General features: G+C 42.1%; 1 protein-coding gene across 5 annotated transcripts; it reads left to right on the top strand.

Moving 5' to 3' along the window:
• The first annotated feature begins 934 nt into the window (after nucleotides 1-934).
• On the top strand, nucleotides 935-15,591 carry ppm1ba (protein phosphatase, Mg2+/Mn2+ dependent, 1Ba). 5 transcript variants are annotated; one of them, XM_079362491.1, is made up of 6 exons: nucleotides 935-1,340; nucleotides 6,208-7,104; nucleotides 7,447-7,564; nucleotides 8,674-8,788; nucleotides 9,167-9,224; nucleotides 13,943-15,591. In XM_079362491.1, exons 2-6 carry the CDS (start codon nucleotides 6,217-6,219, stop codon nucleotides 14,018-14,020), a joined length of 1,257 nt encoding a protein of 418 aa, XP_079218617.1. In that variant the 5' UTR covers nucleotides 935-1,340; nucleotides 6,208-6,216; the 3' UTR covers nucleotides 14,021-15,591. The 5 variants fall into 5 exon arrangements, with proteins under 5 accessions (XP_079218617.1, XP_079218618.1, XP_079218616.1 ...); XM_079362492.1 differs by lacking the exons at nucleotides 935-1,340; nucleotides 13,943-15,591 and adding exons at nucleotides 5,617-6,042; nucleotides 11,919-12,227; XM_079362490.1 differs by lacking the exon at nucleotides 935-1,340 and adding an exon at nucleotides 5,618-6,042.
• The last annotated feature ends 356 nt before the right edge of the window (nucleotides 15,592-15,947 follow it).

Genomic DNA, 15,947 nt, shown 5'->3' with positions numbered 1-15,947 from the left:
CAAATTCCTTTGATTGACAAAATCAATGAAACCAGTGCAAATGTTTGATGTAGCCATGCTGTGTGAGGCTTGGTAGCTGTCTGTAGTGTTGAAGTCATGTGGATTATCAATATTGTCAATTGGTCGACATTCTACATCAATGGCACAGATCTGGGATATTTTCCCAAAATCATTGAGTTATTAGCTAACCTTGTATGAAAATTTACGACCATATTAGATAAATGGTTATGATTGTAATAACTTGAAAATGGTTCTTTGGCAATCTGTCAGAAGTGGAAGTGGGTCAGACACTTCGGTCAGATAAAGAAAACATGAGGTTACAGATTCATATTGGTTTCCAAACTATTGTGCAATTTATGGACGCATCTATCAGCTAATGCCTGTATTAGTTTGCTTTATAAAAATGTATCTGATCATGCTGTTGTAGGATTTAAAAAAAAAAATCTTATTTAAACATAAAAAAAACAACATTGTGCTATACAGACCAAAAAAATGTTATTTAAACTTAAAAAAACATTGTGCTATACAGACCAAAAAAATGTTATTTAAACTTAAAAAAACATTGTGCTGTACAGACCAAAACTGTCTAAAGCCAGACTTTTAAAGGGGATATTGGGCTAAAAAAGTAGATTATTCTACTGTCTACAATTACCATGAATTGGCTGTTTAAAACTTTACAAAAGGCTAATTGGTCGTCAATGTGGAAAATTCAAAAAAGTTGCAGTGTATGTTAACAAAGGGTTGTAATGCACTTCTCCCTCTTCAGCCAAAGAGACAAGAGAAAATGAGAAACTTAAGAGCTTGATTATTTTTGTTTACAGTAGGTTTTAAGAGGAGAGGTCTGGTCCGATTGACTCATCCTTTGACCAACCGTGTCTCAGCATCAAGCAGCGTTTGTCCAATCACAGAAGAGACACCGAGGCTCGCCCCGCCCTCAAACTGCATGTTGAGAAAGAACGTCATCTGCCTCATACATTTAGCTTTAGCCAAAATTAGCTAGTTGTTCAAATCACAGGTAGCCTACATTTTGAAACGACCGTTCATCGTTTCAGCCGACACTCCGACACGTAGCGGTTATTTATGTTGCGCTTCCTGTGCCTACAGTGCCAAACATGTATGTAAAAGCCTTATTCCGAAGCAGGGACACACTGAAAGCAGAACTGATCGTGTGAAATGCAGGCTAGCCTAATCAAAGCTAGCTGACGAGCAGGGGGCCGAGAAGCGAAAGTGGCAAACCTTAACGAGAGATAAGCCTATCACAACACGTCTGGCTACTTTAACAGACCTGCTACTGAAGTCACAAAGACAAGGACCGATACAGCAAGTTCCCTTCGTGAAGAGTAAGTGATATTTCTTACATACATTAGCTTTAGCCCGCGAATGTGTTAGACTGACAAGAGTGAGCCCAGCTAACAGGTGAGCTAGCAACACAAGTGGCCTGATGTTCATTTGGGGACAACTGACTCAGTCAACACTGTGGTATTAAAGCATTGTTATGTGTAATCTGTTTGGGTGATTGTGGTACCAGTTGCTCTGCTGATGTAAAAATATGAGGTCCAGTGTTGTTCAGTGATTGACATGTTGTTGACATGCTGGGCAGGTAACAATGGAGGTTCATTGTAAAGGTTTTAGCAGATATTGATTACAATAGTACATTATTTGTCCACCACATAATCTGGGAGAGTGTGTCCTTCTTGTCCTTGCATGATTGTCTTATATGATGATGGTTCACATCATGTTGTGTCACTTGTGATAATGTTGATATCTTAAATTTAGGGATGGAAACTTTTTAAAAACCAATCTATACCCCCCCATAGCAGATTGTAATATAAGAACACATCTATTAGTTACTTCATGTTTTGTTTTCTTATACCCTCTGTGTCGACTGTTTATGAACACCAGTAAAGGAATGAACTTGTTTCATTGCCTTGTTGTGGCTCTGGTTTAATGCCTTGTTGGTGAGTGTGTGTGTGTGGGTGTGTGTGGGTGTGTGTGTCTGGCAGTGTTTGTGTGACAGTGTGTTCCAGAAATGGCAGTATCATCATCAACAGTGGCATGTTTGTGTTGGCACCTTGATGTCCAGTCCTGTCCATGCTGCTTGAGCTGATTACTACTGCCAGTGTTTTGGTTTATCCAGAGGCATTCATCTTTTCCCCTTCAGTCATGTCTGATGATCGGATCACCTTACATGCAGTTGTCATTCAGATAGATCCTTAAATGGCAGCTTGAAAACTATCCGTAGTGTCGATTATGCACTTTCACAGGCTGATAATGGTTGTTGTTTGACGTTTTGATTCAAGTCATAGTGCACTTGAGTGGTAGTCTAGCCTATCCTTTAAATTGTTATTAAAATGGTACCTTGTTTTAACTTGTAAGAGATGTGGCTCAGATTCAAGCAGGCAGGTTGATTGAGCCATCAAGATCATTTCTCCTTTTTTTTAGAAACTGCTCTTTATAATTTGTCATTAAGATTTTAAGATATCTTTTTAAAGATGTACTTTATGCTAAATGCTAAACCCATGCAATTATATTTACTTCCTGTTGCCGCGAATCTGCATATGTACTTTCCTCCTGTCCGGCTGTAGTCTGGTAGGCTCCAGTGTGGAGAAGTATCGGCACCAGCTTCCCTGACTTCACTGAGATGAAGATGACTCATCAAAGAGCCCTTGTTCAGGGAAACTGTCTGCTTTTGATGCGACTTAAGTGATGAGTCATCAAAGAGGGGGATCTGGGATATCCTCTGCCTTTTTGTACCACCTGCACTATTTGTAATAGAAAGCCTTGATGTTGACGATTCAACAATATTTTTTAAAATTTGGATCAAAAACCATAGCAGTGCTTCAGAGCAGATCTTCAAGGTGGCTTTTTTAAAATCCTGACGTGTTGCTAACTTATGCGACCCTTTTGTCCTTAACCTGTCCCGCAGAAGATGCAGTTTTTTTTTTTAGTCAGGCCCCTAGCCGCTGAAAAGACTTAAAATAAAGACAACATGGTTGGGCTCGTTTAGCAGAGCAGGCCTGCGCCTTATGTACAGAGATTACACTTTCGTCGCAGGTTTGACTCCCAGTCCTGGCGCTATTTTAGTGCCTGTCATGTCATCCTCCCCACATTTCCTGTCTCTCCTGCTTTCCTATCCCAATAACAGCTGCGCACAGCTATATTTAACTAGAAATCAGTTTTCATAGCCGTGAAAGACATCCATTCAAAATGATTACTTGCCCACAGCATTGAAGATCGCAGCTCAATTTATGTCCATGGCATGCTCATTTGAATTTGACAACTAAACTGATTATTTGGGAAGCCCCATATTATCACTGACCTATGAAAAGCCTAGTGTTCTTCATTAGCTAAGAGATGGTGCTGCTCCTGAATGGCGATTTAAGCTTATCGGTAGAAATTGATTATTTTAAGTTTGACATGGCGCTAACAGGTGGATAATTTAACCAGAGCTGCAAAGTCAATTACTTAAAGTTCTTAATGTCATGAGTCAGTCTACTACTGATAGTATCACAGACACCTCACAAATGTCAGTAATGAAATAAGTACTAATCATGTATTTATACATGATGTATTTAGGTATGTTTAAATTCAATCTTAGAGTTTAACAAAGCATGAGGGTAAAGCCCTAAACATCTGTGTTCTGCTCACTTCTTTTGGAACATTGTATTTTATTGTTGGACCATTTGCCATCATACTGAATATGTTGTAAAGGACTATTCAGGTCATCCCTCTTATCTGGCAGTAGTATCTTATCTGCCTGCTGAGTGCATGATGGTCGCCGGCCATTTAGTCAGCGTGCATTGATTGTTCCACTACTTTTTACATTGCTCGCACCAGAGGAAAACTTCAATACAAAAATGTTTCACCAGACATGATGGCAACAGGACACAGACAGACACAACATGAGATGGACACAACATGAGACAGACACAACAGGAGACAGACAGTTTCTATGATGCATTTTAGAGAATGCACTGTTTTTAGTTCAGGACACAAGTAGCATTTATACTCATGATTAGACAGAAGGGCCTCTTTGTTTTTATCCTTTTGGTAACCAAATGCAAATCTTGCTGATTGTGTGGAAGTTGTAGGATTCAGATTGTGTTTTTTTTTTTTTATCATTCAGGTAGACAAGTTGACTTTTCCATGTACAAATACAGACCTATGAGACAGTGAGTGAAGGACTGTTCTTCTTGGTAGTCCCGTGTTGTGTGTAGTCTGCGTTTGACAGGTTAATCCTGTCCTGTGTGGATCCCATCAGCGGCTCACTGTCAAATTGAGTTAGCTCCTTAAAGCTGCCCTGCTTGTCTGATATCTAAGACCAGTAGACCTGTCTGTCAGCCAACTATAAACGTTGACTCTTTAACAGCATCAGCCAGCCACTTCATCTCACATGTTCCACGATAGAAAAAAAGATTTTTATGGCACGAGCAGATCAGATTGAGGTCAGTTTTGGCTCCTTGGCGTTCCTATGCACTCCATGAATGGCCACATGAATAAACCTGCACACAAATGGACACGCAGACGCACGGCTGTGATCTTACCTTGTCCCATACTGGAAGTGGAACCACCAACAACCACTGCTTCTGTTGCTAAGGAAACCACTCAAGGTGTCACTCCAAGCTTCGTATCCTAGGAAACATCAGACTGTGTGACATCACTCCCAGTTACCGGTGTGCTTATAAGTTATTCATGCAGGTATTTAATTTTTATGCGAGACCATAATGATGTTGCACATGTTCTAGTGCTGTTGAATAAGAAGTGTGTTTGCGATGTGCTCTGTTATGAGATGAATGCATTTGTAGCGCGTGGGACACATGCAGAATGTCGCTCTGTACGGCTTTGTTTAGCCTTAGCCAAGTGTGCATAAAGACACCTGAACATTGCATTTGCCCCCAGCTTGTAAGTAACCTGAACGTGTTGATTATAAACGTTGAAGCTAAAAGTGTAGTTTGCAAGTCCAAAAGGCCATGAAGCAGCGCAACAATCAACAGGACTGTGTTAGTCTATGGGCTTGCATCAGATGGATGGATCAGCTAACACAGGGTAGATCCAGAATGTCTCCGTCCTGTCGAGCAGCCTGACACTACTGGACATTCAGCTAATGTTCATACAGTAATGGACCGATAACACGTCCCCTGACTTACTCCATGGAGTTTGTTAATGCCCTAAGATAAGCTTTTAAGCTAACTCCTCAGCCACGTTTAGCGTGAAATAAAGTGGCTGCGCTAGAATGATCGCTGGTCGGTTGAGCTCTTCCTTTATTTGACCATTTACTGAAGGTAAATGGTAAAAGTAACACGTGTCAGTCTTGTGTAAGCAGAGACCGCACGTTTTCATTGAAACTTCTTTAAGTTGTGCGTTTACTTAAATACCAGGAATTGTCTGAAAAATGATCTTTTTAATTTTTAGAGAGGTGTGTTGCCAAACAGTTCGGAGCCTTTCAGTGTGGTGACATGTGAACAACAAGAACCAGATATCGCCTGTCTTCTCCTGATGCACCGTATAATTGAGGATCATGTCTCAAGAAAGTATTCTCCCAGCCTCTCAGTCTGCGTTTACATCAGGTTATTTGTACTGCTGTCTATTTATTCAACATTATAAACATAGTAGCTGGGTGCTGATATTTTCTAAGATTCACATGTTGTTGTTTTTTTTTTTGCTGCTCCTTTAATGTAGCGTATGCTGCTTTCCCTGCTTCTCTCAGACGTCATCTTTGAACCTGAGTTCAGGTCCTGCCACTTGTTCACTGGTTCATTGATTGATGATGATTAATGGTGATTGAATTCACCTGTGTAAAAACTTCCTCTCAAAGAGCGACCAGTTGTCAGACCTTGCATTATCCAATAGAAATGGAGACCAGTCACACAACTGGAAACATAAAGAACCAGATTGAAGGGAATAAAACTGGCCAGATATTTAACCTGTTTTGCTTCACTTATAACAGTATTTTAGAAACAACTGTACGAAGAGTATTGGATTCACATTGGTATTTTAAATGTAGAGTTGGGGCTGATCTGTAATTATAAAATGAGGAAAGCGGTGAGTCATTAGATGTGTCTTACAATGTATTTAACCATACTTTTTTCGACTCTGTGTTGTCATCAAAGTGTTGGTGTATGTTAGTGATGATTTCAGTGACTTGTTTTCTGATTTTTTTTTTTTTATTGTTTCCCCCCCCTGCTGTGTCCTCACTGTGCTCTGTAGGACAGAGCCATGGGTGCGTTCCTGGACAAGCCCAAGACGGAGAAGCACAACTCGCACGGCGAGGGGAATGGCCTTCGCTTCGGACTCAGCTCCATGCAGGGCTGGCGGGTGGAGATGGAGGACGCTCACACAGCTGTGGTGGAACTCCCTGCACCTGGAATGACTGACTGGTCCTTTTTCGCTGTGTTCGATGGTCACGCTGGATCAAGGGTCGCTAACTACTGCTCTAAACACCTTCTAAAACACATAATCGGTGCCAGCTTTGAGGCCGGAGCGTCACAAGGCTCCCAGACGGGTTCAGACGGCTCCACCAACGACCATCCAGCCTCACTTCCTCCCTCGGTGGAGGCCGTGAAAGCTGGGATCCGGACAGGCTTCCTGAGGATTGACGAGCACATGCGTAGCTCCTCTGACCTTCGCAACGGCATGGACCGCAGTGGCTCTACAGCAGTGGGAGTCCTTCTGTCCCCGGATCATTTCTTCTTCATTAACTGCGGGGATTCCCGCGCTGTTTTATACCGCAATTCACACGTGTGCTTCTCCACACTCGACCACAAGCCCTGCAACCCCCGCGAGAGAGAGCGGATCCAGAACGCAGGCGGCTCGGTGATGATTCAGCGGGTTAACGGGTCACTGGCCGTATCCCGGGCCTTGGGGGACTACGATTACAAGTGCGTGGAAGGCAAGGGCCCGACAGAGCAGCTGGTCAGTCCAGAACCGGCCGTGTTTGAGATGGTTCGGGCCCCAGAACAGGACCAGTTTGTGGTCCTGGCATGTGACGGCATCTGGGATGTCATGTCCAACGAGGAGCTGTGCGAGTTTGTGAAGTCTAGACTTGAGGTGTCTGATGACCTGGAGAGGGTCTGCAATGAAGTAGTGGACACCTGCCTGCACAAGGTGTGTACACAAATACGAGTATGATGTTTTGTAAAGAACTGTGACTTAGCTAACGGATTCCGTAGATTGCTGTTCGGGGAATTTGACAGAATCGAGTCCTCGACGGTTTCATCAGAACAGGCGATTTAATGAATTGGTAAAACATTTGGTATTAAATGTCTTCTCTATGTCCCACTATTGAATTTGTCTGCTATCAATACTGCCTTTTAGTTGTGTGAGTGTAAATTGCTCAATTGCGTGTGCCCTGAAGTAACCTCCACTATTCCTCTCAGCACCACAATCGATTCCCTTCTCTTACACACTCCCGTCCGTTTGCTTCCTCTCTCCTCCCGTCCATCTCAGGGAAGTCGGGATAACATGAGCGTCGTGTTAGTGTGTTTGGCCAGCGCTCCCAAAGTGTCAGAGGAAGCCACGAGGAAAGACGCCGAACTCAACAAATACCTGGAGTCTCGAGTGGAAGGTGAGGATGAAGAGTGAGATAGAGGAATGTGATACAGATGTTCCAGTAAGTTGCTCATTTTATTCACTGCTCTTCCATCTCCTCTGAACTTCTCTCATTGTTTTTTTTTTTTTTAAAGACGATCACGCAAAGCTGTGGGGTAACAATCGTATTTAAAATCAAAATACACCTGATATTGTTGTTTCATGGACGTAGTAAGGATGAGCTTTTCTTTATCTTGGCGTCTAAAAAGTTTTCGAGACTCGGCACCTCTCCCCCCAGCTGAAACTCTGTATCATATCTGTACGCATACTTTCTTCACCGACCGACCCTATCTCTATTGTCTAACCTCCAGCCAAGTTTGCTCCGGCTCACAGCAGAAGGAATGACACCATCATGACCTCTTTATTCCCTGTTCACCCCTCTCCTTCATCCGCTCTCAGTAAACACATCTCTCTCTCTCTCTCTCTCTCTCTCTCTCTCTCTCCATCCCTCAAATGTTTCCTTTTTTTCCCCCTGTTCAAATGGAATCACTTCACCTCCTTGTCTTTCTCTCTCTCTCTTTTTCTTTCTCAACATTATAAACATGGTGCAGATTATTCGCGCCTGTGTTGGTTATGTCAGCTCTCTGTCCCGGTTCCTTTTTTTTTTTATTGCACAAAACGCAGCACTGGTCAGGCTTTATATTTGGGCAAAACATGAGATCCTTTTTCCACACTGTTACACTTACATTAATAAATCTGACCACTTGTCTTGTTTGAAACCTGATTCTAGTTGAGGCTTCAGGTACCGTCTAATACTGGAGGGGAGAAATAAAGTAGTTGGAGAAGGAGAGCAAGAAGAAAAGGGAGCGGGAGAGGAATGCTCTGGCTGAACATTGAACTGGCCTGGTGCCACTCTCAGCTCAGTTGCAGGCCTCTTTTGTGTCACGCTCCCCCTCTCTCTATGTCTCAGACACACAATTGTTTCCACAAAGTCACTTGTATGGTTTTCATCTTCACTTCCTTTCTCCCAATTTATCCCATTTTCTTCCCCATCTCTTTCCTCTATTCTCCTCTCTCTCTCTCTCTCCTCTCATATCACCAGCTCTGCTAATACTGACTCGTCTTACATATTTGTTGTTGTTTCAGAGATGCTGTCTCGGCCAGGAGAGGAGGGCTTTCCGGACCTGGTAACAGTGATGAGGAACCTTTCCACCGATAGTGGCATGCCGACCCTGCCGCCAGGGGGAGGCCTCGCAAGCAAGTAAGGACAAACGTTGGTCAATGGGATAAATAGTCTATTACCCTCCAGTCATAAACATCCTAAAAGTTGGAGGAGTTTAGAAGATATTGACGGGTCTATTTAATATTTTTATGCTCTGTGGCTTATGTTAATGCTCAGCTAAGGTAACTATTGTTGTTGTTAGGACTACCTGCCTTCCCTGGAACAGAAACCTTTTTTTAATTTTAATTTTTAATTTGCAGTCGTTAGAATGGCGGCAAGCTGCTATTCCTTTTTACGACGGGGAGACCTCACTGCTCCTTCTTCTTCACACTCATTGTCCCTCCGTTGTAGCTTCTGTTGTTTGAACTGAATAGCTCACGAGACCAAAGGCTGTTGGTATCTGTGTTCCTCCCACAGACGCAGTGTTATTGAAGCAGTTTACAACCGTCTAAACCCATACAAGGAGGAAGATGGGGTGAGTATCAGTCACTGAGCTCTATTGACTTACAAAAATCTTCGATAAAATAGTCTTGAGGCTTTGTGACACATCTGGGATATAAGCACTTTTACACTATTGGGTTTCAGTGGTTATATTTTGAATGATCCCGCCTGGTGGACCAGGCTGCCATTATGTGTGTGTGTGTGTGAGATCTTCACACTCACTCACACAACCACAGACCATGACGTATTTAAACTGACTTCAGAGATAGCTTTGAGCTCACCTCACCCTTCAACTATGATAAACATCTGTTTTTTTTTTCTGTGCACAATGCATGATGCACACCTTCCTGTCAGCTCTCTTCAGAGGTTATTTTTCATGCATGACAACATGGCTTAATCTAAAGTGGAACTGAGGAAACGCAGATGAAAACATTCCCATCCACTGAAGTTTTTTTTGCATTTCCCTGTTTGCTCCTTTGCGTTAAAGATTTGATTAATTTACCCCGCCCCCCCCAAAAAAACAAACAAACAAACAAACAAAAAAAACCCAAAAGGATAAGAAAAGGAAGAAACCCTATAGTGAGCAGTACACAGTCTGTTTGATCCCAGAGGCCTTAGCAGGGTTCTGCAGGCGTACTGAGGCTGCTCTGAGTGAAGCCCCGGTCAGGTCTTGGGAGATCGCCGCTGACAGATGCTGGACAGAGATGGGGAAACTAGTTTGTGATCAAACCACACAATCGGAGCAGCTTTCATCCAGGGCTATGCTGAACTGTTTACTGTGTAAAAAGACAACTTATCTAACTCGTCCAACAAAAACCCCACACAGCTTTGAGAAACTGTGTCTTGGTACATCCGGTACTGTTGACCCCCGGGTGTGCACGAGACTTCGGACCGCTAAGAGAGTGAACGACTCAGGCCTGGTGCAGTGGGTTCTTGGTGGGGGAAAATTCATTGTTTTATTATTCCAGGGAGAAATGTTAAACTGTAGTCAAGCAATGTAAAGGGAGATCAATATGGACTTGCGAAAGCAGGGTGGGTCATGCTGTGATCGCGGACGCAGCGGGACGTGTTAAAGACGGATCTCCAAGCAGCCCCGGGCTGCAAGTGACAGAACCTCAGCTCGGCCCGTCTGTGTCAAAATCCAGTCCGAACTCGCTGTAACATCTCTACTGTAATGTTGACTTTACTCTGTCATTTCGATAACAACACGTAAACTTCCTTGCCTCTCTACCTCTCTGCTGTCAAAATTTAATGGCCCCACGGAGCTCTTCCACTGGAAGGCTGGCAGCGTTTGTTTGCTTTTGAGTACCGTTGATGTATTTTCGGCGTATTTTGACGTTTCAGCCTTTGCATCCCTTTTGGACGCATGCCTTTGTTGCCTCCTCGGCGTTTTGGGGGGAATTGCTGCGTGTTTTTCCTGACGTAAATCGTTTTCAGCTTGTGCGCGCATGTCAGTACTTAGCATCTGCCACATTCAGTCATGTTTGTCATTAATAGGAACTGAAGTGTTCCTATCAGATAAAAAAAAACAATGTCGATAGCATCGTTGGCCTCGTAAGGGAGTCGAGGCTGTGGCCACTCTGAGAACAAACGTCGGGGTCGTACCAGCACGTTGAGGTTAAGTTGACGTAATCATTCAAAACCAGGAAATGATTCCTCCTCTGTGGTCCTGTTACCTTCTGCTTTTTTTGCAGCTTGTGGCTGGTAATCTACACTATGTGATGGTGTGTTATGATGCGTTTCTGTCAGGAAAGGATGACGTTTTTAAGCAGCTAAGTGTGATATGTCCTCGTATGTCTGTGTGTCTGCTACTAAGGGATTCCATCGGAAGTCCTGGTGGAGGCGGAAAATGACTCTGGAGACGTCTGTGTCGTTTTAGTTGTTTTGGAGGTTATGCCTCTGTGTGGTGTTGTCTGGGTTTGTCTGTAAGGATGCAAAGGGCCCGCACACGCACTTTGGTAATGAGTATTAAAGAGTGAGCGAATGGTTTTTATGTGAAGCTCCGTCTTACAAATAAACGTCAAATCAATCGACACAAAAACCGTAGCGCACACAAACGGATGAGGGTTTAATGGACTTGTCTAACTGTGTGTTCACCCTCTGATTAACGCAGCCCTCCTGTTTCATTTGGTAAGTGACGACATATATAACTGTGACACCCCCCCACCCCCCCTTTCCCATTCTTCTTCCAACCCCTCATCTACGCGCACACACACCCAGACACTCATTCTTCCAGGCATGTGAGTGGCGATCCTGCTGCACATACTCTTCCCCCCCCCCCCCCTCGATCAGCCTCATCAGTCTCCACTCCCAGCTCTGATGTACCTTCTAGCATGTGGAGATCCATTTTTTTTTTTTTTTTCTTAAAAAGTTGTAAGATGTCTTGTGTGCAGACATGGCTGTCCAGGTTTTCAGATGAGGATGAATGGTCATTGTCTCTGGTCCTGTCTGTCCCTCTTCTCTCGCTCCACACGCACACAAACACGCATGCACCAGCCCCACACGCATGCACCCTGTCTTCCGGTCTCTCCTCACTTGTGCACGCGAGTATACAGCGGTCTGCCCTTCCTGTGCGACGGCCTTTAATAAAGGGGAGAGGCCGTGGGTTTGTTGTGTTGGTGTTTTTTTTTTTTTTTTTTTTTGCAGAAAGAACCCGTACACTAAGGTTCAAAGTGTTCCCTGGCTTAATCCACTGTTACTGCTTTTCCCTTTTATTTGTGTTGATCAGAAGACAACATGGCCTTTTGAAGTCAAGGTTTGGAAACAAAATCTTTGAATGTTGCCGTTAAGATTGTGTTTCTAGATTTGATAACAGTGTGCCCCCCTTTTTTTTGTGTTTTTTGTCCTCCCTCTTTCTTTCACCTCACTTTCCCTCTTTCTCATTTTCTACTCTTCTCTTCTCTCCTCTCTCCTTATCATTTCTCCTATTCTTTCTCCCTCTCCTCACATGCAGACCGGAGCAGATTTGGAGTGCCACTGGTAGCTTCCCAGCACAACTGCCTGATCCAAACGAAAAAAAACAAAACAAAAAACAAAACAGGACCACTTTCCACACAAGATCACATCCATAGTTACCTTTTAATTTCCTCTGGGATCTTTTTTTTTCTTCCTCCCACCCACACTGAGCGATTAATCAAAGCTGAAAACCTGCTTTGAAAACAAAACAACACACCCAAATGTGGAGGACTCACAGTCAGTTTGATTGTTCTTTTTGTAGAATACAACAGGGAAATAAAAAGGAAGAACTGAATTGATGTTCTGAGAGCAGTACTACTCATACGATATAGAGATCAGAGAAGAGGCAAATGATCACAGATTTCTGTTTGCTCTTGTTTTTATTGCTTACTTTGTGGTGGTTGTTTTTGTGTTGGGTCGACGGAGACTCTGATTTGAACGCTTTGGTGCTCGTTTAAGAACTGAGAGAGAGCGAGGGAGAGAGACCCAACCCAACAGCTGCTCAGCAAGTCATTACTAAACCAGCTACTTAGAGATAAGATGCTTGACTCAAGCAGTTTGTTGGTGTTTTTTTTTTTTTTTTTTTTTTTTTTTGCATTAATAGTGACCCTCACTGGCAACAATGGACCGCACCATCCTCAGACTCCCACTCATCAGTCAAACCCTCTCCAGTTCAGACAGACTTGGGGTTCTGAACATTACTGGTACTCATAAAAAAGAGGCCCGCGGAGTAAGCCTCAAGAACTGATTTAAATGTCTTCATGGCCTCTGGGCTAAAACCTCACATTCACCTGAGGCTGAACAAGGGGAGCACTCTGAAGAACCGAGTCCGTCTGGAAACAAATATTTCATTTCAGCTCGTCTGTACTGAGTCCAAACTAAAGCCGGAGTAGAAATCCCATGGAGGCAGTTGACTCTTCTTGCACGTCCCTGCTCACTTTTCTCTCCTCTGGTCTCTCCAAAAAATATTCTCAAACATTCTCATTCTTCCGCTTTGTCTCGCGCTCTTTTTTTTTTCTTCTCTTTCTCTTTTTTTTGCTTTCCTTCACTTCAACACGTGACAGAACAAACTCAGCTGTCATTTGTATCCACAGACATCGCCAGAGTTGTAAGCTTTTTCCGCCTGTTGTTTAAGAGATAGCAAAAATTAGAAATGATATATTAAATTCCTATAAATATAAAGATTGATATATATTTTGCATTTGTTTCATCTTAATTCCCAGCCATGGTATTCGTTGTGGCCTGATGTGGTGTGGCCTGCGTGTGCATGTGTAGACAATTTAGAACACAGAAAAAAGTTGCACACAGTTTAACCACACATAAGCTTTCCAAAGACAGGGTTTTTGGTAAAGGAGCTCCGGCCTCCTACTCGTCGTCTTCTACTTCGACTTTTCTGCTTTCTAGTCAAGACTTTCAATTTCCTTCTTCAGCTCAAACTTGCCTTTTCTATTTCCTAAAGATCCTGTTTAAAGAAAAGTGAAAAAATGCCTTCTTTGTTTTGATTGAAACAACTCCATGAAAAAAGTTAATTTTATAATGTTTTTGATATATATCTATATATATATATATATATATATATATATATATACATATATGGCTTTTTAGAGTACTGTGGCTGTGGTACCATTCTAGATGGGTAAGAAAACAACAAGGGGAGCACAAAATAAACCTCTTACAGCAGATTTAGGTGGAGGTAGGATTTCCACTGTATGGATTGAAGGAGGGACACTGTAGGACAAAAGAGAAGGAGGCTCCCAAGAGCTGTTCCTGTCCTTGATTTTTTTTCCTCTCCCACAGCTACCTTCAAAGACTTCACCCCAAAGGCACAGGATGATGGAAGGCGGAGAAATCCCTGGTTTAGACTCTTCGGATTAACCAGAAGTCCATTTCATTTCTGTTAACCCAAGCACTAATACCTGAAACTTCAGACTCAACTTTTTGTCCAAAAAAACAAACAAAAAAAAAACAGCCTAATCTATTTTATGCATCTGTGCTCATAGACGAAGTAGATCCACATACTCTTTTCTGTCGATGCATTAAAATAGTATTTACAGAACTGTAACATGTACTATTGTTTCCAATCATTCACTGGTAAAGTCCTTGTGCTTTCTAAAGTGGCAGTATTGGAAGAGAAATAGCGTTTGCTGGCTGATATACGTTCTCATGGTACACTTGCTCTTGTTGCCATATGACAAATAGGTACTTGAATATGTAGTTCTTTTGCAGTTGAGTTGTTTAATGGGATGATTGATTTTTTTTTTTTCTCCTCCTTTGTTTTGTGGTGGAGGGAGTGGGAGGGGTTGGGATCTCTATAGCTGTGCATGTTTTGTGATTGAGTGGGGAGTGTATTTTGTGTGTAAGTGGGAAATGTTCTTACAGGGCTGATGGGGATAATGAGGGCATGTTCAGTGTGGTGAAACACACCGTCACAGAGGGAAGGAGATTATGAAAAAAAACAAAAATTTCTATGAAAGGCTCAGTTTTTTTATTCTATAATAGAGAACATTTTTATTTTGTTTTCATAATATTTGTCCTGAACTTGAATATAGTCTATTGTGGACTCTGATTGGATTTCTCCTGGCTCTTTAACATTGTGTTAGTTTTCACGACACTGAACAAAGTCTTTTAGTTAAGGTTTATGTTTCATATATTTCAGACACTGGGTTCAGAGAGGGATAAACGGAGGTTAGGAGGTTTTTTTTAATGTATTTTCTTCTGCCATTATTCACACTGATTCCACTGCATGGACTGAGTACAAGCAGCACTGCAGCATCTGTAGCTCTCCTCATCATGCCGTCATTCACTGATGTATAAATAGATCTTTTGGTTCCTTTTGTTTTTTTTTGGGGGAGGGGGGGGATTTTCTATTTGAGTAAAATACTCTCATGGGAAGATCTGATAGTTTTCAATAGAAACTTCTGAGGCTTGGATATCCTGAATAATTTAACCCTGACTTTGAATATGTCATTAAAAGTAATTTGATGTTGCGTATTTGCTGTGACCGCAGCGAACATTTGGAAACATACACAACAGTTAGGACAATAACATGACATTCCTCATGTGGGCTTTTTAAGGATAGAAATCAACATGAGATCTATTTCTCCTTCTGTCCTCTCTGCTCACTCTTTTTATAGAAACGGATGCGTGACGGCAGTGATAAATTCCACACTTTTTTTTTTATTTATTTCTGTGCTTTTTAGCTCTTTTTTAAAATGCTGTATTTTGAGAGCGAATGAGGTAACAATAAGCTGATGCGCATTTGAAAGTAATTTATAACCCACTCACCTTCACCTTTGGCTTTTTAGGAGACTAAAGGGAGGGGAGGTTTCTGAAACACAAAGGGTATTACCATCCTTTCTTCCTGTACTAATTTCCCAGTATGCTAATGTGATGTTACAGACCATACAGTGAACATAAACGTCAATAAATGATGGATTTAAGTTTAACCTGGTTATTCTCAGTCTCTTTTGTTTGAGCTCCAGATAATTTGTCAGTTCATTTTGGTATCCAAAAATGAGTAAGAGGGGCTTTGTGTATTTGTGATTACTATCCAAGACTACAATGTCAGTGGTGGAGGAACTATTTTAAAAAAGAAAAAGGTACATTAAAAATAATTTATAGTAATTTAAAGTTGCCTGTTTTCAGCTTTAATTTGATCACTAACAATAATTGTAAATACTATATTATGTATGCAGAACACTAAAAGTTGTGAGTTAATTTGGAGAATTAAAAGTCTTGATGTTGTATGGTGTTTTGACACCCCGCCTCTTGGGTCATTTTTGAGCATCACTACTTTTACTTT

The sequence above is a fragment of the Symphodus melops genome (genome assembly GCF_947650265.1).
Source record: "Symphodus melops genome assembly, chromosome: 15".
Lineage (NCBI taxonomy): Eukaryota > Metazoa > Chordata > Actinopteri > Labriformes > Labridae > Symphodus > Symphodus melops.
The sequence above is the reverse complement of the archived record's forward strand: the minus strand, read 5'-3'. Positions and strand labels throughout refer to the sequence as shown.